Here is a 23,114-nt window from a genome sequence, read left to right as displayed (position 1 = left end):
GATTGGAATTATGGGAATTCTCAGACTCACTGTTCTTCTGTGAAGAAATTAAGAGTGAATACTTTTTTTCTTCCTTCCTAAGTATGATTTTTTTTCCTTGTGCCAGAATGGCATGTCTCTGTAAAGCTGGATTGACTGCCTGGTCCTGGGACCTCCAGATCTGCTGAACACACAAGTTTGGTGCAGATGTAAGAGTTTCAACTAGATGCATGATTTTTTCTGTCTCAGGGGTTTCATCAGTGGATATGTAGTTGATTTGGCAAAAGATGAGTTGCATTGGGGTGAGAAGAATCATGTTAACTGTTGAAGATAAAACCATTATGCTTGTAATCCTACATCTAAGCTCTCAGTGGGAGTAGGGTACTCTGCTGCAATGCCTTCACGTTTCTGTGCTTCTATTCTTCCACTAAAATGTGGGTGATGAGAATCCTCTCTGCATGGTTATCCTGGGCTGTGTACTAAGGAGGCACTTGTTATGGGCACTGTCTCCCACCAAGAGTTTGCACAGATCTTTTGAATTCTATGTCTTGGCTTTCATCAAGACTTGTATTTGTATTTAATAGGGTAATGAAAACAATTGAAGGGTCTGGATTATTAAGTACCCTTTTTACAGTCACTCTCAATTGTGCTCACAGTTGAAATACAGAAAATATTTTGTTATCCTGTACATTAATTAAAGGGTATATAAAACCCTTTATCTATTAAAAACCCTACCACTTGGAACCTACACTGGCAGCCCATTTTAAAAAGACACTCTGTTAGTATCTTCTCTATAAATCCAAGATCTTGGTTGACGCTTTTGACAGTGTCTCGGTAATTACAAATGTGTAGAATCAAACTTGCTACAGATAAATCTGAACACCCACTCCATCCCAGTGCCAGTCTATGGAAAAAGTCATTACTTTTGGATAACATAATTAGCCCCACACTTTGGGGGATTCGAGAGCAGCCATTTTTCTTACTCATTTCGAGAAGTGAAGAGCTAAAATATGATATGCAGCATACTTCCTTTAGCTATTAAGGTGATATCAATCAATCTTAATTTATGCAGGATACGATCTAATATACTGTACTTATAAAAGAGGAAAAAAAAAAAAAGGCAGTTCCTTAGTGTTTTAACACTAAGAAATCATTCTAGGGGAAGACCATCACGCTGTGTATTTACTGAGGACAAAAACTTTGACAGAAAATGCACCTAAAATGGCTAATGCTCAGTAGATCGAAAAACACCAGAAACTGATAATTCTCTGGATTTAAGCCTCAAGGAACTAGCCAGACAGGAGTTAGATGAAGAGTAACCAGTCTTTCGGCATAACATTTCAATGTTTAAAGCCCACCTTTGCCCCAGGCTGTAAACACACATTAAGTGACCAAAAGAACCAAAAATCTTTGCATGCTTCTTTTGCAGGTTCCTAATCCACCCATCAACGGGTATAATTTATACCCAGCCCTGGGCTGTATTAGATGCTGAAGTGAACTCAAAGTATAATTTCTATGTGAAGGCAGAGGACACAGATGGGAAATACAGCTTGGCTGAAGTGTTTATCACTGTGCTAGATGTCAATGACCACTCTCCAGAGTTCAATGAAAACATCCAGGAAAAGACAATGATCATTGGGTCACCAGTGAAGATAGAGGTGAGAGACAACACTGTGTGTCACAAAGCAGAGTGCTTGGCAAAGCCTGAGCTCTGGTGTTTATTGTTAAGGAAATATGATGAATGTCTGAAAGCTGGCTTTTCCTGGGACTTTATTTTTCACATTCATGTATATGTAACAAGTGGATTAAAGCATGGAATGATAGTATTTACAGACTGCTGAGAGGGAGAAATAAATTCTGTAAGCAAAAGATACAGTTCTGTTACAGTATTTGAATCACCCACTGGTGGCGGACTCTGGATTATCCAGTGATCATAAGAAACCCAAATAAGATGACTGAATGAAAGTACAGGGTTTTGAATACTTAACCTTCCTGCCACATCTTTGTGCCTAACCACACAGCTTCTTTCCCTTCGCTTTGCAGAATCATATTTGTTGATCCAGTGTGGAAAAGGGGGCTAAAAAATTGCAATAACAATTCACAGGCAAAGGAGCAGAACATCTAGCGTTCCACAGATTTGATTGCATATAGTGAAGATTACACAACACTGAATGTTAGCAGAAAAAATACCACAGCACAAAAATTAGGGCGGCTATAGTTTATAGTGTGGATCTAATGCCATTGTTCCCTACTACTTCGCATTTGTCCCCATGCTGTGCAAGAAACTCCCCAGCAGTGGACCATTTGCATTCTACAAATAGGTTACGGTTCAGTTTTTCCTCTGATATTGTTTAATCTCAAAAATCACTTATACAAAAATAACTCTAGTCCTGCTGTTTTTCACTAGAAAATGTAGCATAGCTGATACCAGAAGAGGGGAAATTGTTTCCAAGATGAAAGAAAAACAGCCCAGTCACAGCATGGGTATTATCAGAAATGAATGCTCAGAAACTCTGAGTTTTGTCTTCAGGCAAAGATACAAACAATAACATCTCTATTCTTTATGCTTCTCCTACCAGGCTATAGATCAAGATGCAGAAGAACCCAACAACATTGTGGATTATTCCATCATGCAAGCAGATCCAGCCAATGTGTTTGATATAGACCAAAGCACTGGGGAAATCAAACTGAAATCCTATATCCGTTCCCTGGACATCATCCACAATATCACAAAGAACAAAGACTGCATATGGTCAGTGGTGGTGCAGGCCAAAGATCGAGGCTCCCCATCCTTCAGTACCACAGCAGTCCTGAAGATTGATATCACAGAGGAGGTAAGCAAATGTTATTTTAAAAAATCCTTATGTGAGAGGCGCCAGAGTAGACAGTTTGCTTTATTCCTGACAGTACTTTAAAAATACTTCAGGAGTTGAAATCTAGCCAAAATGTTGCCAGCCATTCCTTCTCCTTCCTTGCTAGCTCTGTTTTGTAGTGTTTATAGAGCCTTGTGGTGAAGCTGGATTCTACAGCCACAAGCATAAAAGACATTTTGATCAGAGAAATTGCAAAACTCCAAAGGTGGGAGCATAATATGGTTAGGACATTAATTTCTTGCATCTGATTTTTAGAGATAGACGCAAATAAAACACTACAGACTCCTGAGGTAAAGGTAAATCCTGACTGCTAAATTTCTGCACTTTTTTTATGTAATTCAACAGAAGAAAAACAATCTTTTTCCCTACAAAAAGTGAGTAGAAAGTAGCTGTGGCCAGAGTGAAAGGTATCAGACCAGTTTTGCATGTCAACATGAGTGACAAAGTGAGAAAACTATTATAGAAATGCTTTAAAGTACATAGAATTTTAGATGTGAGTTTAATAATTGCAGTATTATCAGCAGACAAAACGAGAACTGTCTAAAAGATTGCCCACATAGATTGAGAGTTTCCTGTTAGTCCAACTTTTACATCAACAAAAGAACAAGCAGCACATGCTTGCATGATTCTTATTTATTGTAACTGTCTTGCCATGCCTTTAAGTAGGTACCAGCAGGGTGGAAATGGGCTTTAAAGTAGATGAGAAACACACCATTAGCCTGACAATCTCTGGACCACACACATACTGGGCAAAGATGCAAATCTCTTCCTGCAGACAGCAGCTAGCCTTCTCTTTGGTCAAAGTGCACCTACTGCTCCTTTATCTGTTACAGTCTGTTTTCTCCATACCCTCTTGTTCCACTGATACTCCTTATCAGGTGCATTTATATGATACTTCTTGTACATAGTTCAGAGCCTGATGGAAGTTAAAAGCTGTCTTCAGAGAACACTTGTTGCGCATTGGCAAGATAAACTTAGCAGCACAGGAATAACCCTCAGTCTCTGTTGTGAGCACCTGTCCTGTCAGAACTGCCAGTGACTTCGGTCTGTCCTAGCAGAGGGGGTACCTGCTTCTTGGGGCTGGCCAGATCTGCTGCAGGCTCCTTGGAAACTGCTGTGCAGCATTGCTGAGGCTCATGATGGGCAGAGCATGCTGCTTCAAGGCCATGACACGTGGAACTGGGGGGCTGCACAGGCTGGGTTTCTGTGATCACTCTAGAGATTTAGCCATTCTTACTGATATAAAGGAAATAAACTGCTTAACACTGTGATTTCCCATGGAAACCAGATGTTTTGGTGGTTTTTATATATCAAATAAGAATTTCTACCTGCAGTCAACAGTGGGAGCTCCAGCCCTCCCTGCCTTGCTTCCAGGCTTCTCACAGGGTGCACATTCCAGGAGTGTGTGGTACTAGGTGGCCACAGGCACTGTCCCCACTCTTGGCCCTCAGTATTTGGTCTCCAGTTTTCCTTCCTCTCCTGATGAGCTGGTGACTCCTCCATTAGTATGTAGGGCTAAGGCACAGGGTTGAGGGATGTCAGGGGGATGGAGGGTACACTGTACCCCCTCTGCTGGGGTAGAAGATCTGTCCCTAAACCAGTTGATGAAAGACATCTGGAAGGAAAACAAGAGCAGCTTATTTCCTGGATTTCCCTCTTGTGCTTCAACCACATCAGCATTTGTCTTTTACAAATTTTCCTCTCTGCTTCCTTTTCTCCCCCTCCAGGGGCACAGATTTGGCACAAAGTGAGGGATAAATTCTAAAGGGGAAGCAGAGAAGGCAGTGAGACATGTATTCCTCTCAGACAGTTTTTCTTCCTCTTCGTCCCATGCTCAATGAAAAATCCCGACACAGAGTCCGAGATAGCAACAGTATCTCCTTTCTTCACTTGCGTAGGTCTCTTCAGCAGGGTCTGCACTATTGATCTGATGTTGCATCCTCCATAAGATTTTGTACATTTCTCCAGTAATTCTTCCATTGCTTGCAATGATTTGTGTTGATTTTTTGTTTGTTTGTTTTCATCAAAAAGCATCACATCTTGCAAAACCCACTCTCAAATTTCAGCTTGTATGTGAGTGAGAGGTAATGCAGTATCAGCGTACACAACCTTTGGTCCCTCTCTGTGTCCCAGAGACCGTGCAATCACTGCTAACGCATTTTGAAGAGTCTCTCAGTATAGGAACATTGTGTACTCTCCAGTTTTCTCTCTGAGGCTGTTAAAAATGTATATTTCATCCCTCTGATCTCCAGCTGTAAAAAGTCTCTTTCAGTTAGCTGTTTGGTGGGCATTTATGTATTACTGATTTTGGATAAGGACGACATTCTTGAATGCATCCTCTAGAGGTTTCCTGCAGTGTTAATCACACTAAGTAATTAAACAGGCATATTTTCTGATTAACATTTACCATTGCAATTAGCGCAGGGCTGTGCCCTTTGAGATAGATGCTTAGTGGCTAAGTTCAGCAGTATTGCACATCAAAAAGACCTTTTGCTCTTGGAATAATACAGTGATAGAAAAATCCAGAGGCCTTTTAATTTAACTGAGTCTGGGTTTATGGAAATTGGTATTGAGTGGCGATTGTTAATCTATCCTGTCTCAACCAAATATGAAACGTGCTGAAGAAGACACTGCTTTTTCACCCTCATGTCTCACTCAGAAATCTATTCCTGCTACCTGAGATTTTCATGGAATGCTGATTCCCACTCCTGATCCTGAAGGTTGGCCTGATGAGGAGATCCCTCTGCCTCTTTATGGCTCCACTGAGATTCTGCAAATATATGGGGGTGTTTATTTACACCTTTTAATGGACTGAGGCTTAAATCCACATTTAGACAGCATAATCTCCAGTCCTTAATAGCTTTGGCCCCTCATTTAGTCTTCTAAATGTAGCTGGTGAGTCTCAGTTTTAGATTATCCTAACTGAAAGGTTCAACAAATACTATCTGTGAATTAATGTGGAGATCTCCTTGTCTCTCATATTAACTCTGCAACTGTGGTTGCTGATGGCACTAAATATCCTTTACCACAGTTGCAGAGCAGTTAGCCTCTTCTTTCTGCAGTTACATGGACCTTGAAAACAGTTGTTCAGAGAAGGTTGGTTCAATTTGAGAAGTCTTGCTGGCATTTGTATTGCAAAGTGATGTAAATGCAGCCTTCATACACAGTCACAGCACTGCTCTTTGGGATAAGCACTGAAGGGGGCAGCTTGTGTTCTACCTCAGATCAGGAGTTACTTCTGAAGAAAATCTCCTTATCAGCCCACATTACTGTGGGATGGCTCATATCTCAGATAGCTCCAAGTGCACAAACTGTATTCCTTTCAGATGAAAATGTGTCTGTGAAGCACACCAACTGTGTTTTGGTGGTAGCAAGCAGTCCATCCCTGCAACCAGGCTAGAGCAAAAGTCCAGAAATGCTTATTATGTAGAAATAGGCTCCACACAACCAGCTGGTTGTTGCACAAATCCAATTGCTCAAGTCAACACAGCCTGAGTTGTTTATAATCTGTGATAGCTTGGGCTCTTAACAGCTTCACCTACTTAGACTTCTAAATACAGCTGATGAGCCTTAGCTGCTCTTGTGGTTGAACAGCTCAACCACACACTCCTGTTGTGTCCGACTTCCGGATACATCAACCACTTGCTCTGTTTACTGCAACCCATGCATTATGAAAGGCCCTTGAGAAGCTGCCAGGAGGTGTGCATCTCTGCACACTGCAAACTGTTGTGGCAGGAAAGAGAAAAGCAAAGGAAATTAGTTACCATTTTGGTAGCAAAGGTGGACGTGGGCATCCTCTCTGGAAAATATAACAACATAAGAAAGGCATGAACATGCTAAAACAAGTCCAGAGGAAGGCCACAGAGGTGATCAGAGGACTGGAGCATCTTGCCCATGAACACAGGCTGAGAGAGTTGAGGTTGCTCAGCCTGAAGAAGAGAAGGTTCCAGGGAGACCTTGGAGCAGATTCCAGTGCCTAAAGGGAGCCTACAGGAAATCTGGAGAGGGACTTTTTACAAGAGCGTGTAGTGACAGGACAAGGGAAACAGGTTCAAACTGCAAGAGGGGAGATTTAGCTATTAGGAAGAAATTCTTCATTGTGAGAATGGTGAGGCACTGGAATATGTTGCCCAGAGAAGCTGTGGCTGCCCCATTCCTTGAAGTGTTCAAGCCCAGGTGAGATGGGGCTTTGAGCAACCTGGTCTAGTAGATGGTGTCCCTCTCCATGGCAGGGGATTGGAATTGGATGATCTTTAAGGTTCTTTCCAACCCAAACCTATCGCTACTTAAATAATGGGAAAACTCTTTGCACAGCAAAATGATGAAAATTGCTCACTACATGTAAGTTTATATGGTCCATGAATTCCAACAGCATTTCTTCACCCATTTCTGTTTGACAACAGGAAATATTCAGGGTAGGAAAAGAGCGGGCTTGGATAATGTGTTTGAGGTAGGTTATGAAAATACAGAAGTGAAGGCAATGGGGGTATTTATTAATGCATTTACATTCCCTGAGTTTAGGGGTGTGATTTAAATAGTGTTCCTGTGTAATACCTGACAAGGTAATCTGAAACATTCTGGGGGATGCTCTTAGTTGTCTTCCTCCACATACTGGGGAGAATGGGGAGATAAGCATCCTAGTTTAGACTGATACAGGGAAATCCATGCGATCTCACTTTAACTGACTAAAAGGCAGAGGTTCAAGACCAAGCTAGTCACAAAGCTCTCTTTATACTCGCTGTCTTTTGGATCTGTATTAGCATGCGGTGACTGCTACTTTGGACGTGTCATTTTCTTCCCGTTGACTAAAAAGCTGGCAGCTTAGACAACCAACTAAAATGCAGATAACCTGTTATTAGAAATGGGAAGTTTGGGTGATTATTCCCTCCCGAAGTCTAGGACAGAGGATTGGGGCATGATGAGTAGCCCTGTCTCTCCACAGGTGCACATAGCTTTATGACCAGCTATTTGTTAGATGAACCTGCTTGTGAATGTGCCATTTCTCAGGATCTCCTGGCCTTCCACAACACTACTCTCTGTCCAGATACAATTGCAGGTGCTTGTACTTATTATGAACTTCTCTTGGAAATGTAGTCCAGGGTGGACTACTGTGCCATGAATAAAGGTGAAATATGTACCATATTGTTACCCTCTATTCTCTGATCAACCAGGTGTTTAGAAGTGCCTCCTAACTTCAGATAGTGCGTCTGGACTCAGTTCAGTGTCATTACAACTGTCTCTTCTCCTGTGCCTAGTTCAACATTTAGCTCCCTTTACATTATATGCTCTCTGTCCTGTATGCATTTCACCTTAGTTCCCTAGCTGTACTTATAATAGATATTGCCCTCCTTCAAATATAACTATGTGAGGGCTGACCATTTCTCTTATTTTTGATGTTTCCAGATCAAGTCCAGGGTAAGATCCTATATTTTAGGCCTCAAGAAGCGTCCATGGACAATATTTGGAATTTGCATGAGTGGCGTCCTTTCTACCATTTCTGTAACAATGGTGATCTCCACCATCATGTACTGGAAAAGTGTGAAAAGATCCAAGCTCCACCCACAGGGCAAAATCCGCAAAATTATACGGGGACCTCCGAGACGCACAGTGTGCTAAGCTGCAAAGTGAACTGGCCATTCATTTGTCCTTAATATGCCATATGTAGCTTATGTTATTGCTTATTTCTTTTATTTCTAAAAACAAAGCTCTTTCTTTAACTCTGCTCATCTCCCCTACCTCAAAGAGTTTTGTTATGTCTGTAAAAGAGTACTTGAAAACAGAATGGAGCACATACTTGCTAACTACTCTTTTGTACACAGTAATTTTATGAAGTGAGGTTTTCTCATAATCTTTTCAATGCCATGCTCAGTAATAGTCCTATAAACTGCACACCATATCACCTGCAATTGTTGTTGAAAGTTCATTTTCTACTCATAAACTTCTGTTTGGGTTCAACACTATTATTCCTAGGAAATTAATTCTGAAATGTAGTACAACAATACAGCTGCAGATCCTGGAGCCAATTATCTTCTTCCTCAGTTCTTTCAAATTAAACAAACACTATGGTGACATGCAGGAATCCATCCTAATTTGGCAGTAGTACTCCTGTAAGCTTTCACGTCTGATGGTCATTCATCTCAGAATGCTGTAATGCTAGCTCAGTGTCCTGCTCCATCTAAAGTCTCCAAACCTGGGCTGGCTCTTTGACTCTCATTTTTTTTTAGAGACAACTTCCATTAGTTAGCCCTGCTTGTTACATATTTTGGACAAATGAAATTTCTGGGTCACTGTCTGTCCCATAGAGTAAGTCATGTGTTTTCTCTGTACTCTTTTACAGACTCTTCACAAAGGGCCTATGGCCGCCTTTTTGATGCAAACTAAAGATAACCCCATGAAAGCCTTAGGAGTGCTAGCTGGTGTCATGGGCATAATGGTGCTGATAACTATCATGATCTCTACTGCCATGTTCTGGCGCAACAAGCGGTCCAACAAAATCATGCCGGTAAGACGGATCATAAAAAAGAGACAGACCCCACAGCCCCGGACAATGAGGATGGAATGGCTGAAATTCAAGAGGCCCAGCAACACTGCAGAGAAGTTTGTTGTTGAGGATGATGCCAAAGATCTGCACAACGAGAACAGCAACAACAACATCCAGGTTGCCCCTGTGCCGCCGACCGCTCCCTTGCCTCCGCCGCCCCCCACTGTGGCTCCCAGGGGTGATGCCTCAGGGTGGCGAGTGCCAACTGTGTCTGGCTCCCTCACTCCCAAGTTTATAAACAAGCAGGTGAAGAAGAGAGGTCATGGCAGTGCCCACAGTGCCCTTGTGTCAGAGCTCAAAATGAGGTTTGAGAAGAGGAACGCAGCTATGGGTGAGCCCCACATCTAGGTGCTCTTGGCAGCCCCCAGTGACTGCAGATTGTGGCTGTGCGTGGATATATTTACGTGCTGTGGTTTTCCCTGTGTCTGTCAGCATTCCATGAGCTGAGAGCAGCTTTGTGCTGGAATAGACACCCCTAACCTTCTGCAAGTATTACATGCTACAGAGTCACCCCACCTATAGCATAGCTGCGGTCATTGTCCAGTTGCAGCTGCAGTTCTTTTAGCTTGTGTCCCAGTGCTGGTCCTTCCCAACAGCTGTCTGAACAGGGTACTGAGTAGCTTCACGCCAGCCACAGTTTCCCCAAGTGAACAGGGATTCAGGTTGCCCCCATTTTGGTGGTTCCTACGCAGAGTCCAAGTTTTCAAACAAGGAATTCTGCAGCCAAGGCCCTGGAGGATGCCAATTCTGACCTGGACTTGTAGGTGTGTCTGAGGTGTCCAAAAACCCATCATGTTCAATCCCAGACTCACTTTTGAAGACACTGGCCTGGCTGTAGTGCCAGCACTTGACTTGATGTTCAGGTCCACAGCAGTGACACTGCACGCTGCAAGGTATAGCGTAGCTGGTACCTGCTGTCCTCAGAGTGCAACACACTTTGCAACAGCTGGCAGAGCAACGTGCTCATGGCCTGAGTACCTTCATCCCCAAAAGGTAAGCAGACAGACTTGGAGAAGGTCATAATTTTCCTGCAGCTTATGATGGGTTTTGCCAGAGTACATTGACATGATGCTGTGCTTTGCTTCTGCTCTGAACTTGCGGACAGGAGGGCCACCTCAGCCTTCCCTAAACCAGCTGGTGCAAGATTGGAGCACAGAAGTTCAATAGCAGCATTTGCTCAATACTGCCTCCTTCTGACACCATGTCCCCCAAGGAGGGGAAGCCCATGAGGAGAAGGACATGATTAAAGCAGCAGGGAAGACAAGGGAAAACAAAGATTAAAATGATAAATGAAAAATTTAGACAAGTGCTGGAAAGTCACATGTCGGTCAGGGAAGTGTGTGGAAACATCATTTGATTTTGTACACTGCTAACAGGAGGTGTTGAGGAATATATTTCACCACCTCTCCTGGCTTGCTCAGGGACTGGTGAGTGCAAAGAAGGTTTCTGGTTTTGCCTGTCAGTATTTTTGTGAATTATGCAACCATCAGGAGGGGGAATGCAAGGGGTGGGGAACAGCTGACACTTTTTTTGCCTATTACATGACAGTAAAAAGGCACCAAAGGCAGAACACTTTTTCACTGCATCTTTTTTCACTGGATGCAGTTTCCCCCTCCTGTTTGTTTCTGAGGGCATGCTTTTCAGCTGGGACTGTTTCCTATCCCTCTGGGAAAAAGCAGTGTGTGCCAGGCTGCCTGGGAAAGCACACTGCACCTCTGCCTGTGCCCTTGCCCTGCAAGGCAGCTGTGCTGTCATGGACTGACACTGTGAAAGTCAAGATGGGGAGCAAACCCTATAGGACAGAACACTGTTAATTCAAGGGGTTCCTGAGACTCTTCTCCAGCTCTAGCAGACGTGGTCCTCAGGGATTCTTCTCCTGTCATCCCATCAGCTGGTCTAATTTCCTTTCTCTGCATCAGGACTTCATCAGCTTGGGGGATACCTGGTTGAATATAAAGCTCCCTAGATACAGGGAAAATGCTGCATTTTTTAACCTCAGTCCAATACATCTAGAAGTCAGAGGGTGACCATAGCTCATGTCACCTCTGGGCTGAGCAAGGAGCTGTATCCCAGTGGTGCAGCAAGGTCTCAACAGGGGGCTGTGCCATCAGTGCTTCTCCCCTGTCATGTCTCTCATTTCCATCACTTTTCTTACTTATCCCTTCTCCTGGGGCTTCATGGCATGAGGGCCAGGCTCTGGCGTTGTGTGTGGTCACCTTGTTCTCCGGCTATGGGTGGAGGTAGGGGATGTGCAGCCACTGGGCACATTCCCACTGCCCTGCGCAAGCATGTGTGTTCTGCTGGTTGTGTCTCCACCAGGTTGTGCAGTATTTCCCAAGGTATCAAAAGTCTGTGATTTATTACCCATACTACTGTTTTCCCAGTGTTGTGTTGAAGCCAGTATTCAGTGTTTGTTCTCCAATGAGGAAAGCCTATAAAAACCATTCAGTTAAGTGAGATTTATTAGCTGTTATAGTCTTACAGTCTTAGAGATTGTATTTAAGAGAGAATAAAGATGTTTTATTACTATGTTGTGAGACTTTTCTCCAGTTACTCTGTATTTCAACTTCAGGGTGGGGGTTTTTTATAAATAAATAAATTATTAAAAAAAACCCAACCTGCAAAAGGTGCTTCTGTGCATAACATGCTTCTGCTGGCAGTGAGGCCTTGCTATTGCTTGGTATTGACCACATGGGTGCAGGCAACCAGAGGTCTTTCTAGGATAGCAAAATGGGCTCTTTTGCAGGCCATGAGTAAGAAGACGGGCTGTGTGGATTTTGGACAGCACTAGCCCGGAAGGAGAGGAGGTGAGAAGCAGGATGCTGTAAGGCACAGAGGACAGGCAAGGTCACAGATGAGTCCCTGGCCAAACGCCCATTGCACTCTGCAGCCCACTGCAGCACAGCCCCAGGGTCAGGAAGGCTCCCTGTGAGGCAACAGGTTTGTCTGATGCCAGAGCTCACTGGGTATGCAATTTGTTGTGAACTTTGCACAAGTGGCGATGGGTTGTTTTGTCTTTCCTTGGCTGTTCCCTCACTGTGATTCAGTGGCTCTCTCTGTGGTCTCTCTCCACAGTTTGATGTTGTGTTCCTCCATGGTGACTTGGGTGGGAGAAGGCCTGTCATTACAGGCACTGGTTTGTTTTTCACTCACCCCTCGCACACAAGGGGTGATGGACCTCAACCAGCATCATCTCTTGCCTGTCCCTGTATGCACCAAGTCCCCAGGGGTTTCTCCAGGACAAGGTCATCTCCCTTGCTTGGCAGGCTGCTGCTGCTCCTTCCTCACTGCTCCATACCCCCTGTGGTGTGCTGCAACTGCCAGGCTCCCTCCATCCCTGCAGCCGAACCTCAGACCCCCTTGGCATCCAGGATTTTTGCAGTTTGTAACTGTAAAAGGCTAAAAATGAAGCAGAGGACATCTGCATATTCTGAAAATCCATCACGTTTATTACTTTGACAACAAAAGATTGACAAGACTAGGAAGTTGCTTGAAGTATAACACTGAGAGTCAGCACTGACAAAACAGGTCTCTGCTCAAAAGCTGTGCAGTAGCTTACAGCAGAAGGAGTGCTGGGGGAGGAAACACAGGGCCTGAGGAGGGTTAGCATGGAAAACACAGAAAAACCAAACTACAACTAGAAAGCCAAACTGCCACGCAGCGAAGCTCACATTAGGCTTTATCTCTGCTTACCGCTGAGGTTCCTGCTCTATTTTTTATCTTTTTGAAGAGGTCAAATATTTAAAAAGCGCTGTGGGTCTGCTGGCCACGTGCTTTTGTTGTGCTGGAAAGCACGAGCCCAAAACCAAAAAATAATAAGTCACACATCTTCAGACCCCCAAGAAATAAAGCATGAGCTGCTCCACGAGCCGGGGGCTGGTTGCTTTTACATGTGCATCTGGGGGTTTTTGCCTCTAGAAGGAGTCAAGCTTTGGTTTCAAAGCAGCAGGGTGGGCAGGCAGCACATCTGCATTTGGGGAAGGTGCCTCGCTCCCAACCCTGGCTCCAATCACTGTCTCTGCCCCACGCCAATTGTCCTGCCAGCCCAATCCAAGCCAAGCATCCCCATCACCTCCCATATCACCCTACAGCCACAGTGCCATCTTTTCTCCAAGTGAATTAAAACAGCTCCATCATGTTGACTCAGTCTTCCCCCCACTACTTTTTATTGCTGGTTATGACCACAGACCTGCCCTGGCTCTCTGTCCCTGTTTCCATGAGGCAGAACCTGGCACAGGGCAGGGCTGTGAATGAATCTCTTCATCCATGCTCAAGCTGGGAAAAATAGAGCAAAGAGAGCCTGTGTGAGAACAAGGGGAGACCTTTGGCATTTTGCCGCATGCACTGTTATTGGTTTGGTCGGGGTTTTTTGTTAATGCTGTGTTTGTTTTCGTGCAGTGCTCCATGACAGTGCTGCAGAGGCAGACCTGGGCTGTGGGCTTACAGCCACAAACCTTTAGCGCCCCTGTTCTCAGCACTTCCCAAGCCTGCTGCAGTTCCAGTGGTGTGCCCAACCATGCCCTGAGTCCTTGCAGCACGGAGCCTCCTTTGCACAGTCCCTCAAACAAACCAGCACGTGCTGTGGATTGAGGTCACCTCTAAAAGGTGCCACTGCAGACCGGCAGGGCGGGCACGGCTGGGCTAGTAGAGGTCAGCGCTGTTCCTGTGGGGTGGCCGGGTCTTGCCAGGCTCGTCACGGGCTTGGGGCCGCCCGGTGCTGCGGCCGCCCTCAGGGAGACAGAGCCCATCCTCGCTGCCAGCGGGCAGGCTGTCCAGAGTGCTCTCCTTGCTGCCCGCAGCCTGGGCCTGGCCCCCGCGGCGGCGGCGGGGGCACATGCTGGGGCAGCGGGCCAGGCAGCCAGGGCGGGCCTCGGCAGTGCAAGCGTACATGCCAGCGGGCACAGCCAGCACCATGGCGCAGACGATGACCACGATGTGGATGAGCTTCTCACGTTGCTCCAGCTGGCTGATGTCGCTGCCCGTGACGAAGACGACGCACTGGCCCTTGCGAGGTGCCTGATTGCGTACAGCCACACACACTTCGTACTTGGTGGCAGGCAGCAGGTCGGTCACCGAGTAGGTGTTGATACCGGGGCCAATGTAGATGGCGTCCTTCTGTGCTGCATCATAGCGGCCCACCAGGAGGGTGTACCAGGTCTCCCCTGGCTCGGCTGCTGCTGCTGCCACTGCAAACCACTCCAGGGTGATGCCATAGACTGTCTGCTTGGCGATGCGCACTTCTACGTGGGCTCCCGACTCAGCTGGGCCAATGGGGGCCCAGTCCGGGGTGGTGGTGGTTGTGGATGCCCACGGGGACCGCACATGGAGATTGATGGCCACTGAGGTGTTGCCCAAGAAGTTAGCAGCTGTGCAGGTGTAGTTGCCAGCATCTGCTGGCCGTGCTGCTGGGATCAGCAGCTCTGAGCGCACAATGTCCTCACTGATGGGCTCTGTGGACACTGCAGGCAAAAGGGAGCTGTGTTAGCATGCAGAAACGTCTTGAGGTAGCCCCAGGACCACTCTAATGCGGGATGGGTGCCAGGAGGCCAGGCAGAACCTGCACTGCCCCAGGGGAAGAGGAATAGGGGTCACAGGAGAGTGCCAAACCCCGCAGAGCTTGTCAGCAAAGCATTTTCCAGGCATAAAGGCAATAAATGCACTTGGACACCTAAGGATGGGAGACAGGGAGTATGGCTACCCCAACGTGAACAGCTGGAGAGGCTGCTGTGAGCAGAGGCCAAGCCACCTGTATTCCATCTGCCATCAATGTCCTCAGGTCACGGCAAGCCAGGGAGAGCCACTGAGGTGCAGCAGGCACCACTGCATTTTGGACGCATGTTCCATCCTCTATTTGGATTTGAGTGTAGAAAAATGTCAGTCTCAAGAGGCTTGGGCCAAAAAGAGGTGTGTGAAACCACGCATCGTTGGTCTGGAAGTGAGATGCTGCTTTAAGAACAGTATGAAACACCCTGTTGTCTACTCAAACAGGGACACATGGCTGTGCTTGGAAAAGCCTGTATGTAATTAATTTAACATGTGCTTGCAGAAAGATGCACAAGTGCTACAATGTTGCAATTAAAGCAAATATCAGCCCAGGATTAAGGGCTAATGCCATTTTATTTAGCTAGCTGGCTTATTAGGAACCCACGTGCATTATTAGCTGATCTGATGAAAATAGCAACTTGCCCTACTGAAGGCTCTTAGTAAGAATAAATGTGAGGGAAGCCTTGTAAGACCGAAGCTGGATAAGGGGGAAGAGGAAAAGGCCTCATATTACAAACACCTCAGTAAAGAATATAAATAAACAAAGCTTATGGAGAATGACAACCTCTCTTTTGGTTATAGAGCATGAATGAACACAGACAGGCAACAAGTCTGCATGGTTTTGTGGTTTATGTGGGTATTTCTTGAGAAAACATGGGAGTAGCGTAGAAACATACAAGTGTAGGTGTGTGCGTGCTCCTACAAACATACATATGTACATACAAATATATACTGTGTGCATATATATGTAATATATCATATATAGCGTAAATTAGATTTGTGTCTAGATAACTACAGATTTATTATAAAGTGTGACTATATTAATAGCTCTTAATATCATGTGTGGTGATGAAAGAGCCACTGCTAAAAATCCACACGTAGAATCATAGAATGGTTTGAGTTGGAAAGGACCTTAAAGCTCATCCAGTTCCAACTCCCTGCCATGGGCAGGGACAGCTCCCACTAGATCAAGGCCCTTGAACATTGCCAGGGATGGGCATCCACAGCTTCTCTGGGCAGCCTGTTCCCAGTGCCTCACCACCCTCACAGTAAAGAACTTCTTCCTTGTATCTAACCCTAAACTTCCCCTGTTTAAGCTTGGACGCATTGCCCCTTGTACTATTGCTACAGTCCCTGATGAAGAGTCCCTCCCCAGCATCTTTGTAGGTCCCCCTTCAGATATTAGAAGGCTGCTGAGGTTTCCACACAATCTTTTTTTCTCCAGGCTAATTTACATAAAATAATTGTGTAAAAATGAGCCTCTGCTCCTTTCATCTTTGATTGATATCCTGGGTGAAGCAGCTGTTCTCATGCTGGTCAGGCACACTTAGACATGCAGTATGATTATTTGGATTACTGCCACCACAATAACTGTGATGCTCTGAAGGGTTGGAGAGCTGGTGTGGTCACTGTGGTGGCCTGAAGACCTATGCAAGTAGAATAGCAGAACATCATTTTTTAATTAAAAAAAAAAATGAAAGAAGAAAATGCTTTGCTTACCATTAAATGCCCTTAAAAGTTTGAGTGAATAGGTCCACCAGACAGCTGGGGCAGGGCTGGCTTGCACAAAGCAGGTCAGGGTGACGTTCAGCCCCACTGGGACTGTCAGGTTTGTGTCAAGGGCTGAGGTCAGGGGCTTCATGCAGCTGTTGAGCTCCACTTCATAAAAAAACTTCCCTGCCCTGAATTTCGGACTTGAGCAAGTTAAATAGGAATTCATGAGAATAATAGGTGGGCCAACTGATTTGATAAACTGGACAAATCCCCGCAGGCGGCAGTCACAAATCCAGGGGTTGTCATGAAGAGCCAGGACAGCGTTGGAAATATCTTCTATGTGCCCCTCTCCCTTCTGGCTTCTCTGATAGACCGGCCAGCTGTAGAAGACATCCCTGGATATGACAGTAAGCTGATTTGAGGATAGATCTAAATAGGTCAGGTTAGGCAGATAGCGGAGCGCATGTTCTGGAAGGACATCCAGCCGGTTGTGCTTCAGATCCAGGATTTTCAGAGCTGGGGTGTCTTGAAATGCTGTCCATGGCACAGAACTTAATTTGTTTCCTTGCAAGCGCAGCTCCTTCAGAGCTGGCAGATATTCCAGGCTCTTGATGTGCATCACTGTGATGTTGTTAAAATTGAGCCAGAGATACTCCAAGGCACTAACATTCTCAAAAGAACCACGAGGTAATTCTGTTAGGTGAGAATTTTCTATTCTAATTTTCCGGATGTCCTGAGGGATGTTTGCAGGGATCTGCCTCAGCAGTGCAGACATACAAAGCAAACTCCTAAGGAGGAAACCAGAAAATTCTCCAGGTCATACACCATGTTCATGGCTAACAAACCGGTTCCCTTTATGGGTCTACAGGCACTTGAGTAATTAAAAGGTATTGTATACAGGGCATGCATAAGCCATACATCCTTCCTTCTCTGGGTCTTACACCCATTTTCCCACAAAGAATACAATTAAGACATAAAAATTGCTATGTATGCAGCTACGTATCTCAGGGAAATAAAAGGAATCCCATTCTATGCTGAAGCTAGTACTATTCAAGTATTAGAGCAGGCACAACATGAGGCCATCAGTTTGCTTTTGGTGCTCACATCATCAGCAAATATATATTGGAACTCTCCAAGCTGCTTCACGGGTGCCACAACTAGGGTAACTAGCCTTACCTTCCAAAGCTGTCTTGAGAACAAGAGCATCCTGTGATACAAGATGAAACAGACAAGTTTATCTCATGGAAGGCCAGAAGAAGAAGAAAAATATGACAAATGGGGTCCATATTCTCCTTTAAGAAAGCAGTGTGCAGGGTTTGCACCAAACATGCCAACAGCCTCCAAGAAGCAAATCCTATTAGCTGTAATCTTCCTTGACGCAGAAATAAATCCTGCTGGGGACCCATCCCTAAAGAAGACATGTAGTATGGTTCATAGCCTGTGTCAAAGTGCTAAAAATCACCCCCGGGACCACCCCTGGCATTTATTCTCCATGTCTCAAAATCTGTAGGGATTTTGAGACATGTTTATTATGTTGGCAATATGAATATGGAAACAAAACCACTTCTGTTCCCAAACACTCACAAGTAGTTAACCAGGCCTAGTTACCTTTTTTTATTTTTCCCTAAGGGGTCTGACTCAATCTCCAATATTTTAATGACATTTGTTAAGGCAAGAAAAAAAAACGAAACAAAACACAGTAAAGGCCAGACTTCACAGCTGTGATTTGCCAGTGCATAGTGTCGTATTTCACACTCCATCAGGCCACAAACTCTGTCCCATAACTCTGTGGAGTATGCACTTTTGCACATGGTGAGTGCGAAAAGTACTCCCTAAATTCAGTTACTCTGTCGTAGAAACATAAGTATGACAGTATTTTTCCTCCAAAACAACTTCCCCCCCTGAACTATCATCTCCATTCTTACACATTGGTGATGAAAACAGCAATATAGTTTTTGCCACCCTGTGGACTTCTCTAAGTGGTATCTTGGAAATTAATCTCTATTATATAAACATAAAATTTCAGTGCTATTCTCTGTTTCGCTGTAAGATGTGCTGATTGCCTTTTGGTCAGCTTGAAAAACCCAGTCTAAATAATTCTAGGGACTTGAAGTAACCAAATTTATCTTCTTTATATCCAAAACACCGTGGTTTAGTTGTAATTTCCAAGCAGCACTGTGTTCTCCTGGAGCCATCTAGTGTGTATGGGCTTTATTACAGCCTGCAGAAGGCAGCGCGCTGCCAGAAAAGGGCTTAACCTCCCTTCCAGTACGTGTGAAGCTGGGTCACCAATCAAGATCAGTCTGAACCTGCTTAACCTCTAACCTATGGGACCAGGATAGAAAAATATTTATAGTGTGACGGCTTATACCTATACATGGCTGTCGGGGGGTGTGCAATAGCAAAGTCTGCCAAAGACAAGGATTGCTTCTGCAGCTTTTAAATTGACAGGTGTTTTGATTTCAAGGCAAATCAGCAAAATGAACTGGTAGGGAAACAGCTGGGAACTGCTGCAGTGCTTCCCCATTTCCTCCCCTGTACAAGCAGCAGGCCATGAGTAGCAGGCCTGTTGGGCTGTTGATGCTCACTGTGCTCAACATCTAACCATAAGATTATGGGATCTTTTATTTATTTCTTTTTTTAAACTAACTGAAGTGTTGCTTATTTGCTCATGGTGCAAAAACCTACTTGGCTTGCAGGGAAGGTGCCTCCTTTGCCACATTCACCTCCGTCCTCCATGGCCTGCAGGTAGGGTCTTAAAATATAAGCTAAAAATCCTCAAAGAAACCCCTTTCAATTATTAACAACAGGTTTGTATATGGAGTAAAAACTACTGGTTAGTTCCCCATTCTTCAATGTACGTCTATGGGGAAATTACAAGTGAGTAATGCCTAATTTCCTGGGATGCAGCAAATAAAATTTTATCCAGGATTCTCGGTTAGAAATGTACTGATTTAAATAAAACCGCTGATTAACAGGGAAAACAGACGAATTGCAGTTGTTTTCTTTCTCCCACATCAGCTGTCCTCTCAGTTCCACCTGTCTTCCTCAAGACTGAAACATGGCCTTTCAAAGAGTGGTGTCAGTCAGTGCGATGGGCCAATCCTCCAGCTGTTTTCAGGATGATACTTATTTGCTGTTGAGAGGCCATTTCTCTAGACAGTCCCGGACCCCAAGTGTACTTAGAAGATTCACTAATAACCTGATAAACTAATGGTGAATTACGCAACAAAATTAGATGAATTAGTAGGTACGGAGACTACCTACTCTTGGGGGGAAGAGGGAGAAGGAAAGGAAACAAAGTTAAAGTAAGAAAATCCCCCAGACAGTGTTAACCACAGCCATCATGTTTATGTTCCATAGTGGAGTGTGATTTTGATGCCTTTTTAATTCAGCCCAGTTTATGCTTGCCTGTAAATTTGATGGTAGCTTTTGTGACAGCAGATGTCCACTCAGTTCAGCTGCTCTTTAATGTCATGTGGCATCCTGGCCAAAGCCAAAATGCAGAACAAGCTGGTTAAAACCCAAGCTGTCAAAATAAACCTCCATAGTGACATTGCTGCTAATCCACGGGAAGTGGAGTTTAAGAGACTGCACTGATTGCCAAAGGAAATGTTAAAAGTTTGCCTCTTGTGTGCTCCGAGCAATGGTGAGGGAGTTTTGAACTCCATCTTGAAACCACAACCACACACAGGTCTGTAAGAAATCAAGTCCAGGTGTTAGAAGTCTCTGCTGAGAAGGACGTAAGAGTTGAAGGGTTCATCTGGGTATTACAGGTATGGCACATATAACACCAAATAGGAGAGGCTTGAAAAAGCCCCTTTGAAAGAGAAGGTGACTTGAAAAGAGGTAACTAAGCCTTTTCTTCACAAGCGTTCAACAACAGCAGCTGTACAAACTTGCTAGCCTTTCCATAATGTTTTTTGAGTAACCCAATGTTCCTAGAAGGTTCCCATGGGACACTGCAGCTCCAGACCCACAGCAGCAAGTCCCACAGAGAGCCGCAAAGGGGCACAGTCCACTCTCTTTCACCCTCTGGAGGAAAGGAAAGGCTTCAACTCTCACTTAGGGCAGGAGCAGAGTCTGTATCCCATGCCAAAACCAGGAGCTAAGGGCCCAAAAACTTCTGTGGGGTGTGACTGTAATCACAGCGGCCCCATATCAGTACCAGTAGCCCCTGGCTCTTTGGAAACATGGGCATCACTCCATGCTCGCTGCTACCTCTGAGAAGCTCCTGGTGCTGCTCTCTGGGGTGTATACACTTATTTCTGAGTGGCTGGAACCTTTGCTGGCAATTGTTAAGTTTTTCTGTTTTAATTTTGAGTAACAGGAAAATAAAATGTGGGACAATTCTCTTGCTCTGGTTTGGGAAAAAAATTATATCTTCTGTTCATGAACTTTAAAGCTGGTGAAGCTCCCACTAAGCCACAGTGCTGTAGCACCAACTATTTATTAAACACATCCTGAAACTTTTCAGATATTCCCAGAGCATTTCTGACATTGAGAGACTTTGATGTCAGCTTCTTCAGGAGCTTTTTAACCTTTAGGTTTTCATTTTACCACTGGAATACTTTCAAAGTCTTAATTCTTCAATGTCCATTCATTTTTAAAATTTATTTTTTTTAAATATCTTTTATAATGTTTTATTGTCATTCTTGACACATTTGGATGGTGGTGTTTGGTTTTTTTTTTCTCATGAATTTATATATATGTTTATGCACATTTTTGTGTCTTTCATTTTTTAAATCATTTAAAGACCTTTTAGTCTATTCTTTCTGGGAACATTGAAATAAATGTGAAAATGACCACACTCGTGCAATTATAGCCTTCCAGCAAGCTTAACTCATACTGTGCAATTAAGACGTTTGTCAGCCTGAACATTATTTTGTGGAATTTTTATGCATATGTGACATTAAAAATATTTGAAGAGACTTTATAATTCAAAGCAAATATGAGCCTTTGTCTGGATTTAGCCACCAGATAATCTGGAAACTTTTTAGCACATTTTGCAAAACATATTTCAAAGCCTCAACATGTTTTTTTAATTTCTTCTTGTAATTTGCCTACTTGCAGTAGTCCTCTTTAATCATTCTGGGCACATTATCTCATTTATATTCTGCTCAGTTCCCTCATTTTCATAGCTGCTTTTCTCCAGATCTTTTTAATAAAGAAAAAAAAATCATAGCAATTTTTCAGTAGTGTTCACAGCTATTTGGATCAAATTTTAAAACACGTTTACCTTATTTTTAAAACCTTGTCCTTAATTTTGCACTTCTTCACTACTCTGAAGTCCAAAATAAGTATGAAAAGATACTGTGGAAGGAGAAGCTTGTCTGTCTTTGAACCCATCGAGGAGTGGCTCATGCTGTTACAAAGTGCTCAGCCCAGAAGGTCAATGCAGGTCTCCTGCCTAACACAGGTGGGCTGTTACTTTATTCCTAAGTATAACTGAAGTGGTCCAACACTCACGTTCTTTCATATTTTATATTTTAAAATGAGTTACCATAAAAGTAGGGAGCATTGTACTTGAAGAGGCTTGCTTCACAGTGTCAAAATATTTGAAATAGACCCCAGAAAATAACAAATTTGTTAAAAGAGATCAAATTTGACACAAAGAGATCATTAAGAGAGGAAACATTTTGCAAGCAAAAAGAAAGCCAAACAGAACAAAGTGTAAAAACAAACAAACAAACAAGACCCCCAACATTTGAAATGCTACTTATACAGTAATTCCAAAAGATATTTAGATTTTCATTTCAGTTCTTGCAGCATATATCTGTCCAAGGATTGATTTTAACCAAGTAAGAAATTGTTTCCAGAGATGAATATTCTCCTTGCCAGAACTCTGCAGCAGCTTCATTCACATGACTTATGAGCAGAGAGAGAAGTTTACCTGAGCTAACTGTGACAAAACTAGGTGCCTAATGCGCCTTTGGTTAAAACAACACTAGAAATTCCAGTGAGATATTTATTTTTATATGCCTTGTATCACTGAAAATCTGACCCAAAGCCTTGAAGTCACATTCAGCAGAAAATCAGTTTACTAAATGTTTTGAAGTTTCACTCTCAGTTTAGCAAGTGTAGGGTTTCTTTCCTGACCAATACCAAAGGACACAGAGCTTATGCAAGTTTCTATCTGACACCTATCTTGTGTCAACCACCAGGGCAGCAGTGAGGCTTTTTTTGGAGCAGCAGCCTTTGAGATGCTATACTGTGATGCCTCATCTATGAGACAGTGAGAATAGCCATAGGAAATAGAGAAGAAAAGATCATGTTTGTTATCCTTGGGATAGCTTTTTATTCAAAGTGCAAAAAATACCTAATAGTGTGTGAAACACACCCACAGTGAATGTCACAGGATGACCTCTCCATCCTCCCCTCCTCACAAGCAAAGAGCAGCAGTGTTGGCCTGCCTGGTGTCTTTTCCATTGCTGATTCACAGATCATGTATCAGAGCTTGCACA

At 44.1% G+C, this 23,114-nt stretch overlaps 2 protein-coding genes and 1 long non-coding RNA gene across 9 annotated transcripts in view; 2 read left to right on the top strand and 1 right to left on the bottom strand.

The window, feature by feature from the left end:
* Positions 1–10,235, top strand: part of CDHR1 (cadherin related family member 1) — a 43,295-nt gene extending 33,060 nt beyond the window's left edge. For 6 of the 7 annotated variants that reach the window (XM_061373761.1, XM_061373765.1, XM_061373762.1 and 3 more), the window contains 3 exons: positions 1,409–1,637; positions 2,559–2,813; positions 9,190–10,235. In XM_061373761.1, coding sequence (XP_061229745.1) covers positions 1,409–1,637; positions 2,559–2,813; positions 9,190–9,741 — 1,036 coding nt within the window. In that variant the 3' untranslated portion in view covers positions 9,742–10,235. The other variant, XM_061373766.1, reaches the window with a different exon arrangement.
* The window catches only part of LOC133223239 (uncharacterized), a 318,819-nt gene that overhangs the window by 48,520 nt on the left and 247,185 nt on the right, over positions 1–23,114 (top strand). The window lies entirely within an intron of this gene.
* Positions 13,803–17,936, bottom strand: LRIT2 (leucine rich repeat, Ig-like and transmembrane domains 2). Its single transcript, XM_061373799.1, has 3 exons — positions 17,827–17,936; positions 16,657–17,438; positions 13,803–14,852 (listed from the first exon to the last, which is right to left on the bottom strand). Exons 1-3 carry the CDS (start codon positions 17,934–17,936, stop codon positions 14,035–14,037), a joined length of 1,710 nt encoding a protein of 569 aa, XP_061229783.1. The 3' UTR covers positions 13,803–14,034.

Source organism: Neopsephotus bourkii, unplaced genomic scaffold (assembly GCF_033783945.1).
Source record: "Neopsephotus bourkii isolate Nb327-2 ecotype Australia unplaced genomic scaffold, CSIRO-AGI_Nbou_v1 NB_1634, whole genome shotgun sequence".
NCBI classification, from domain to species: Eukaryota; Metazoa; Chordata; class Aves; order Psittaciformes; family Psittacidae; genus Neopsephotus; species Neopsephotus bourkii.
Note: the sequence above shows the minus strand (reverse complement) of the source record. Positions and strands in the feature narration are given on the sequence as shown.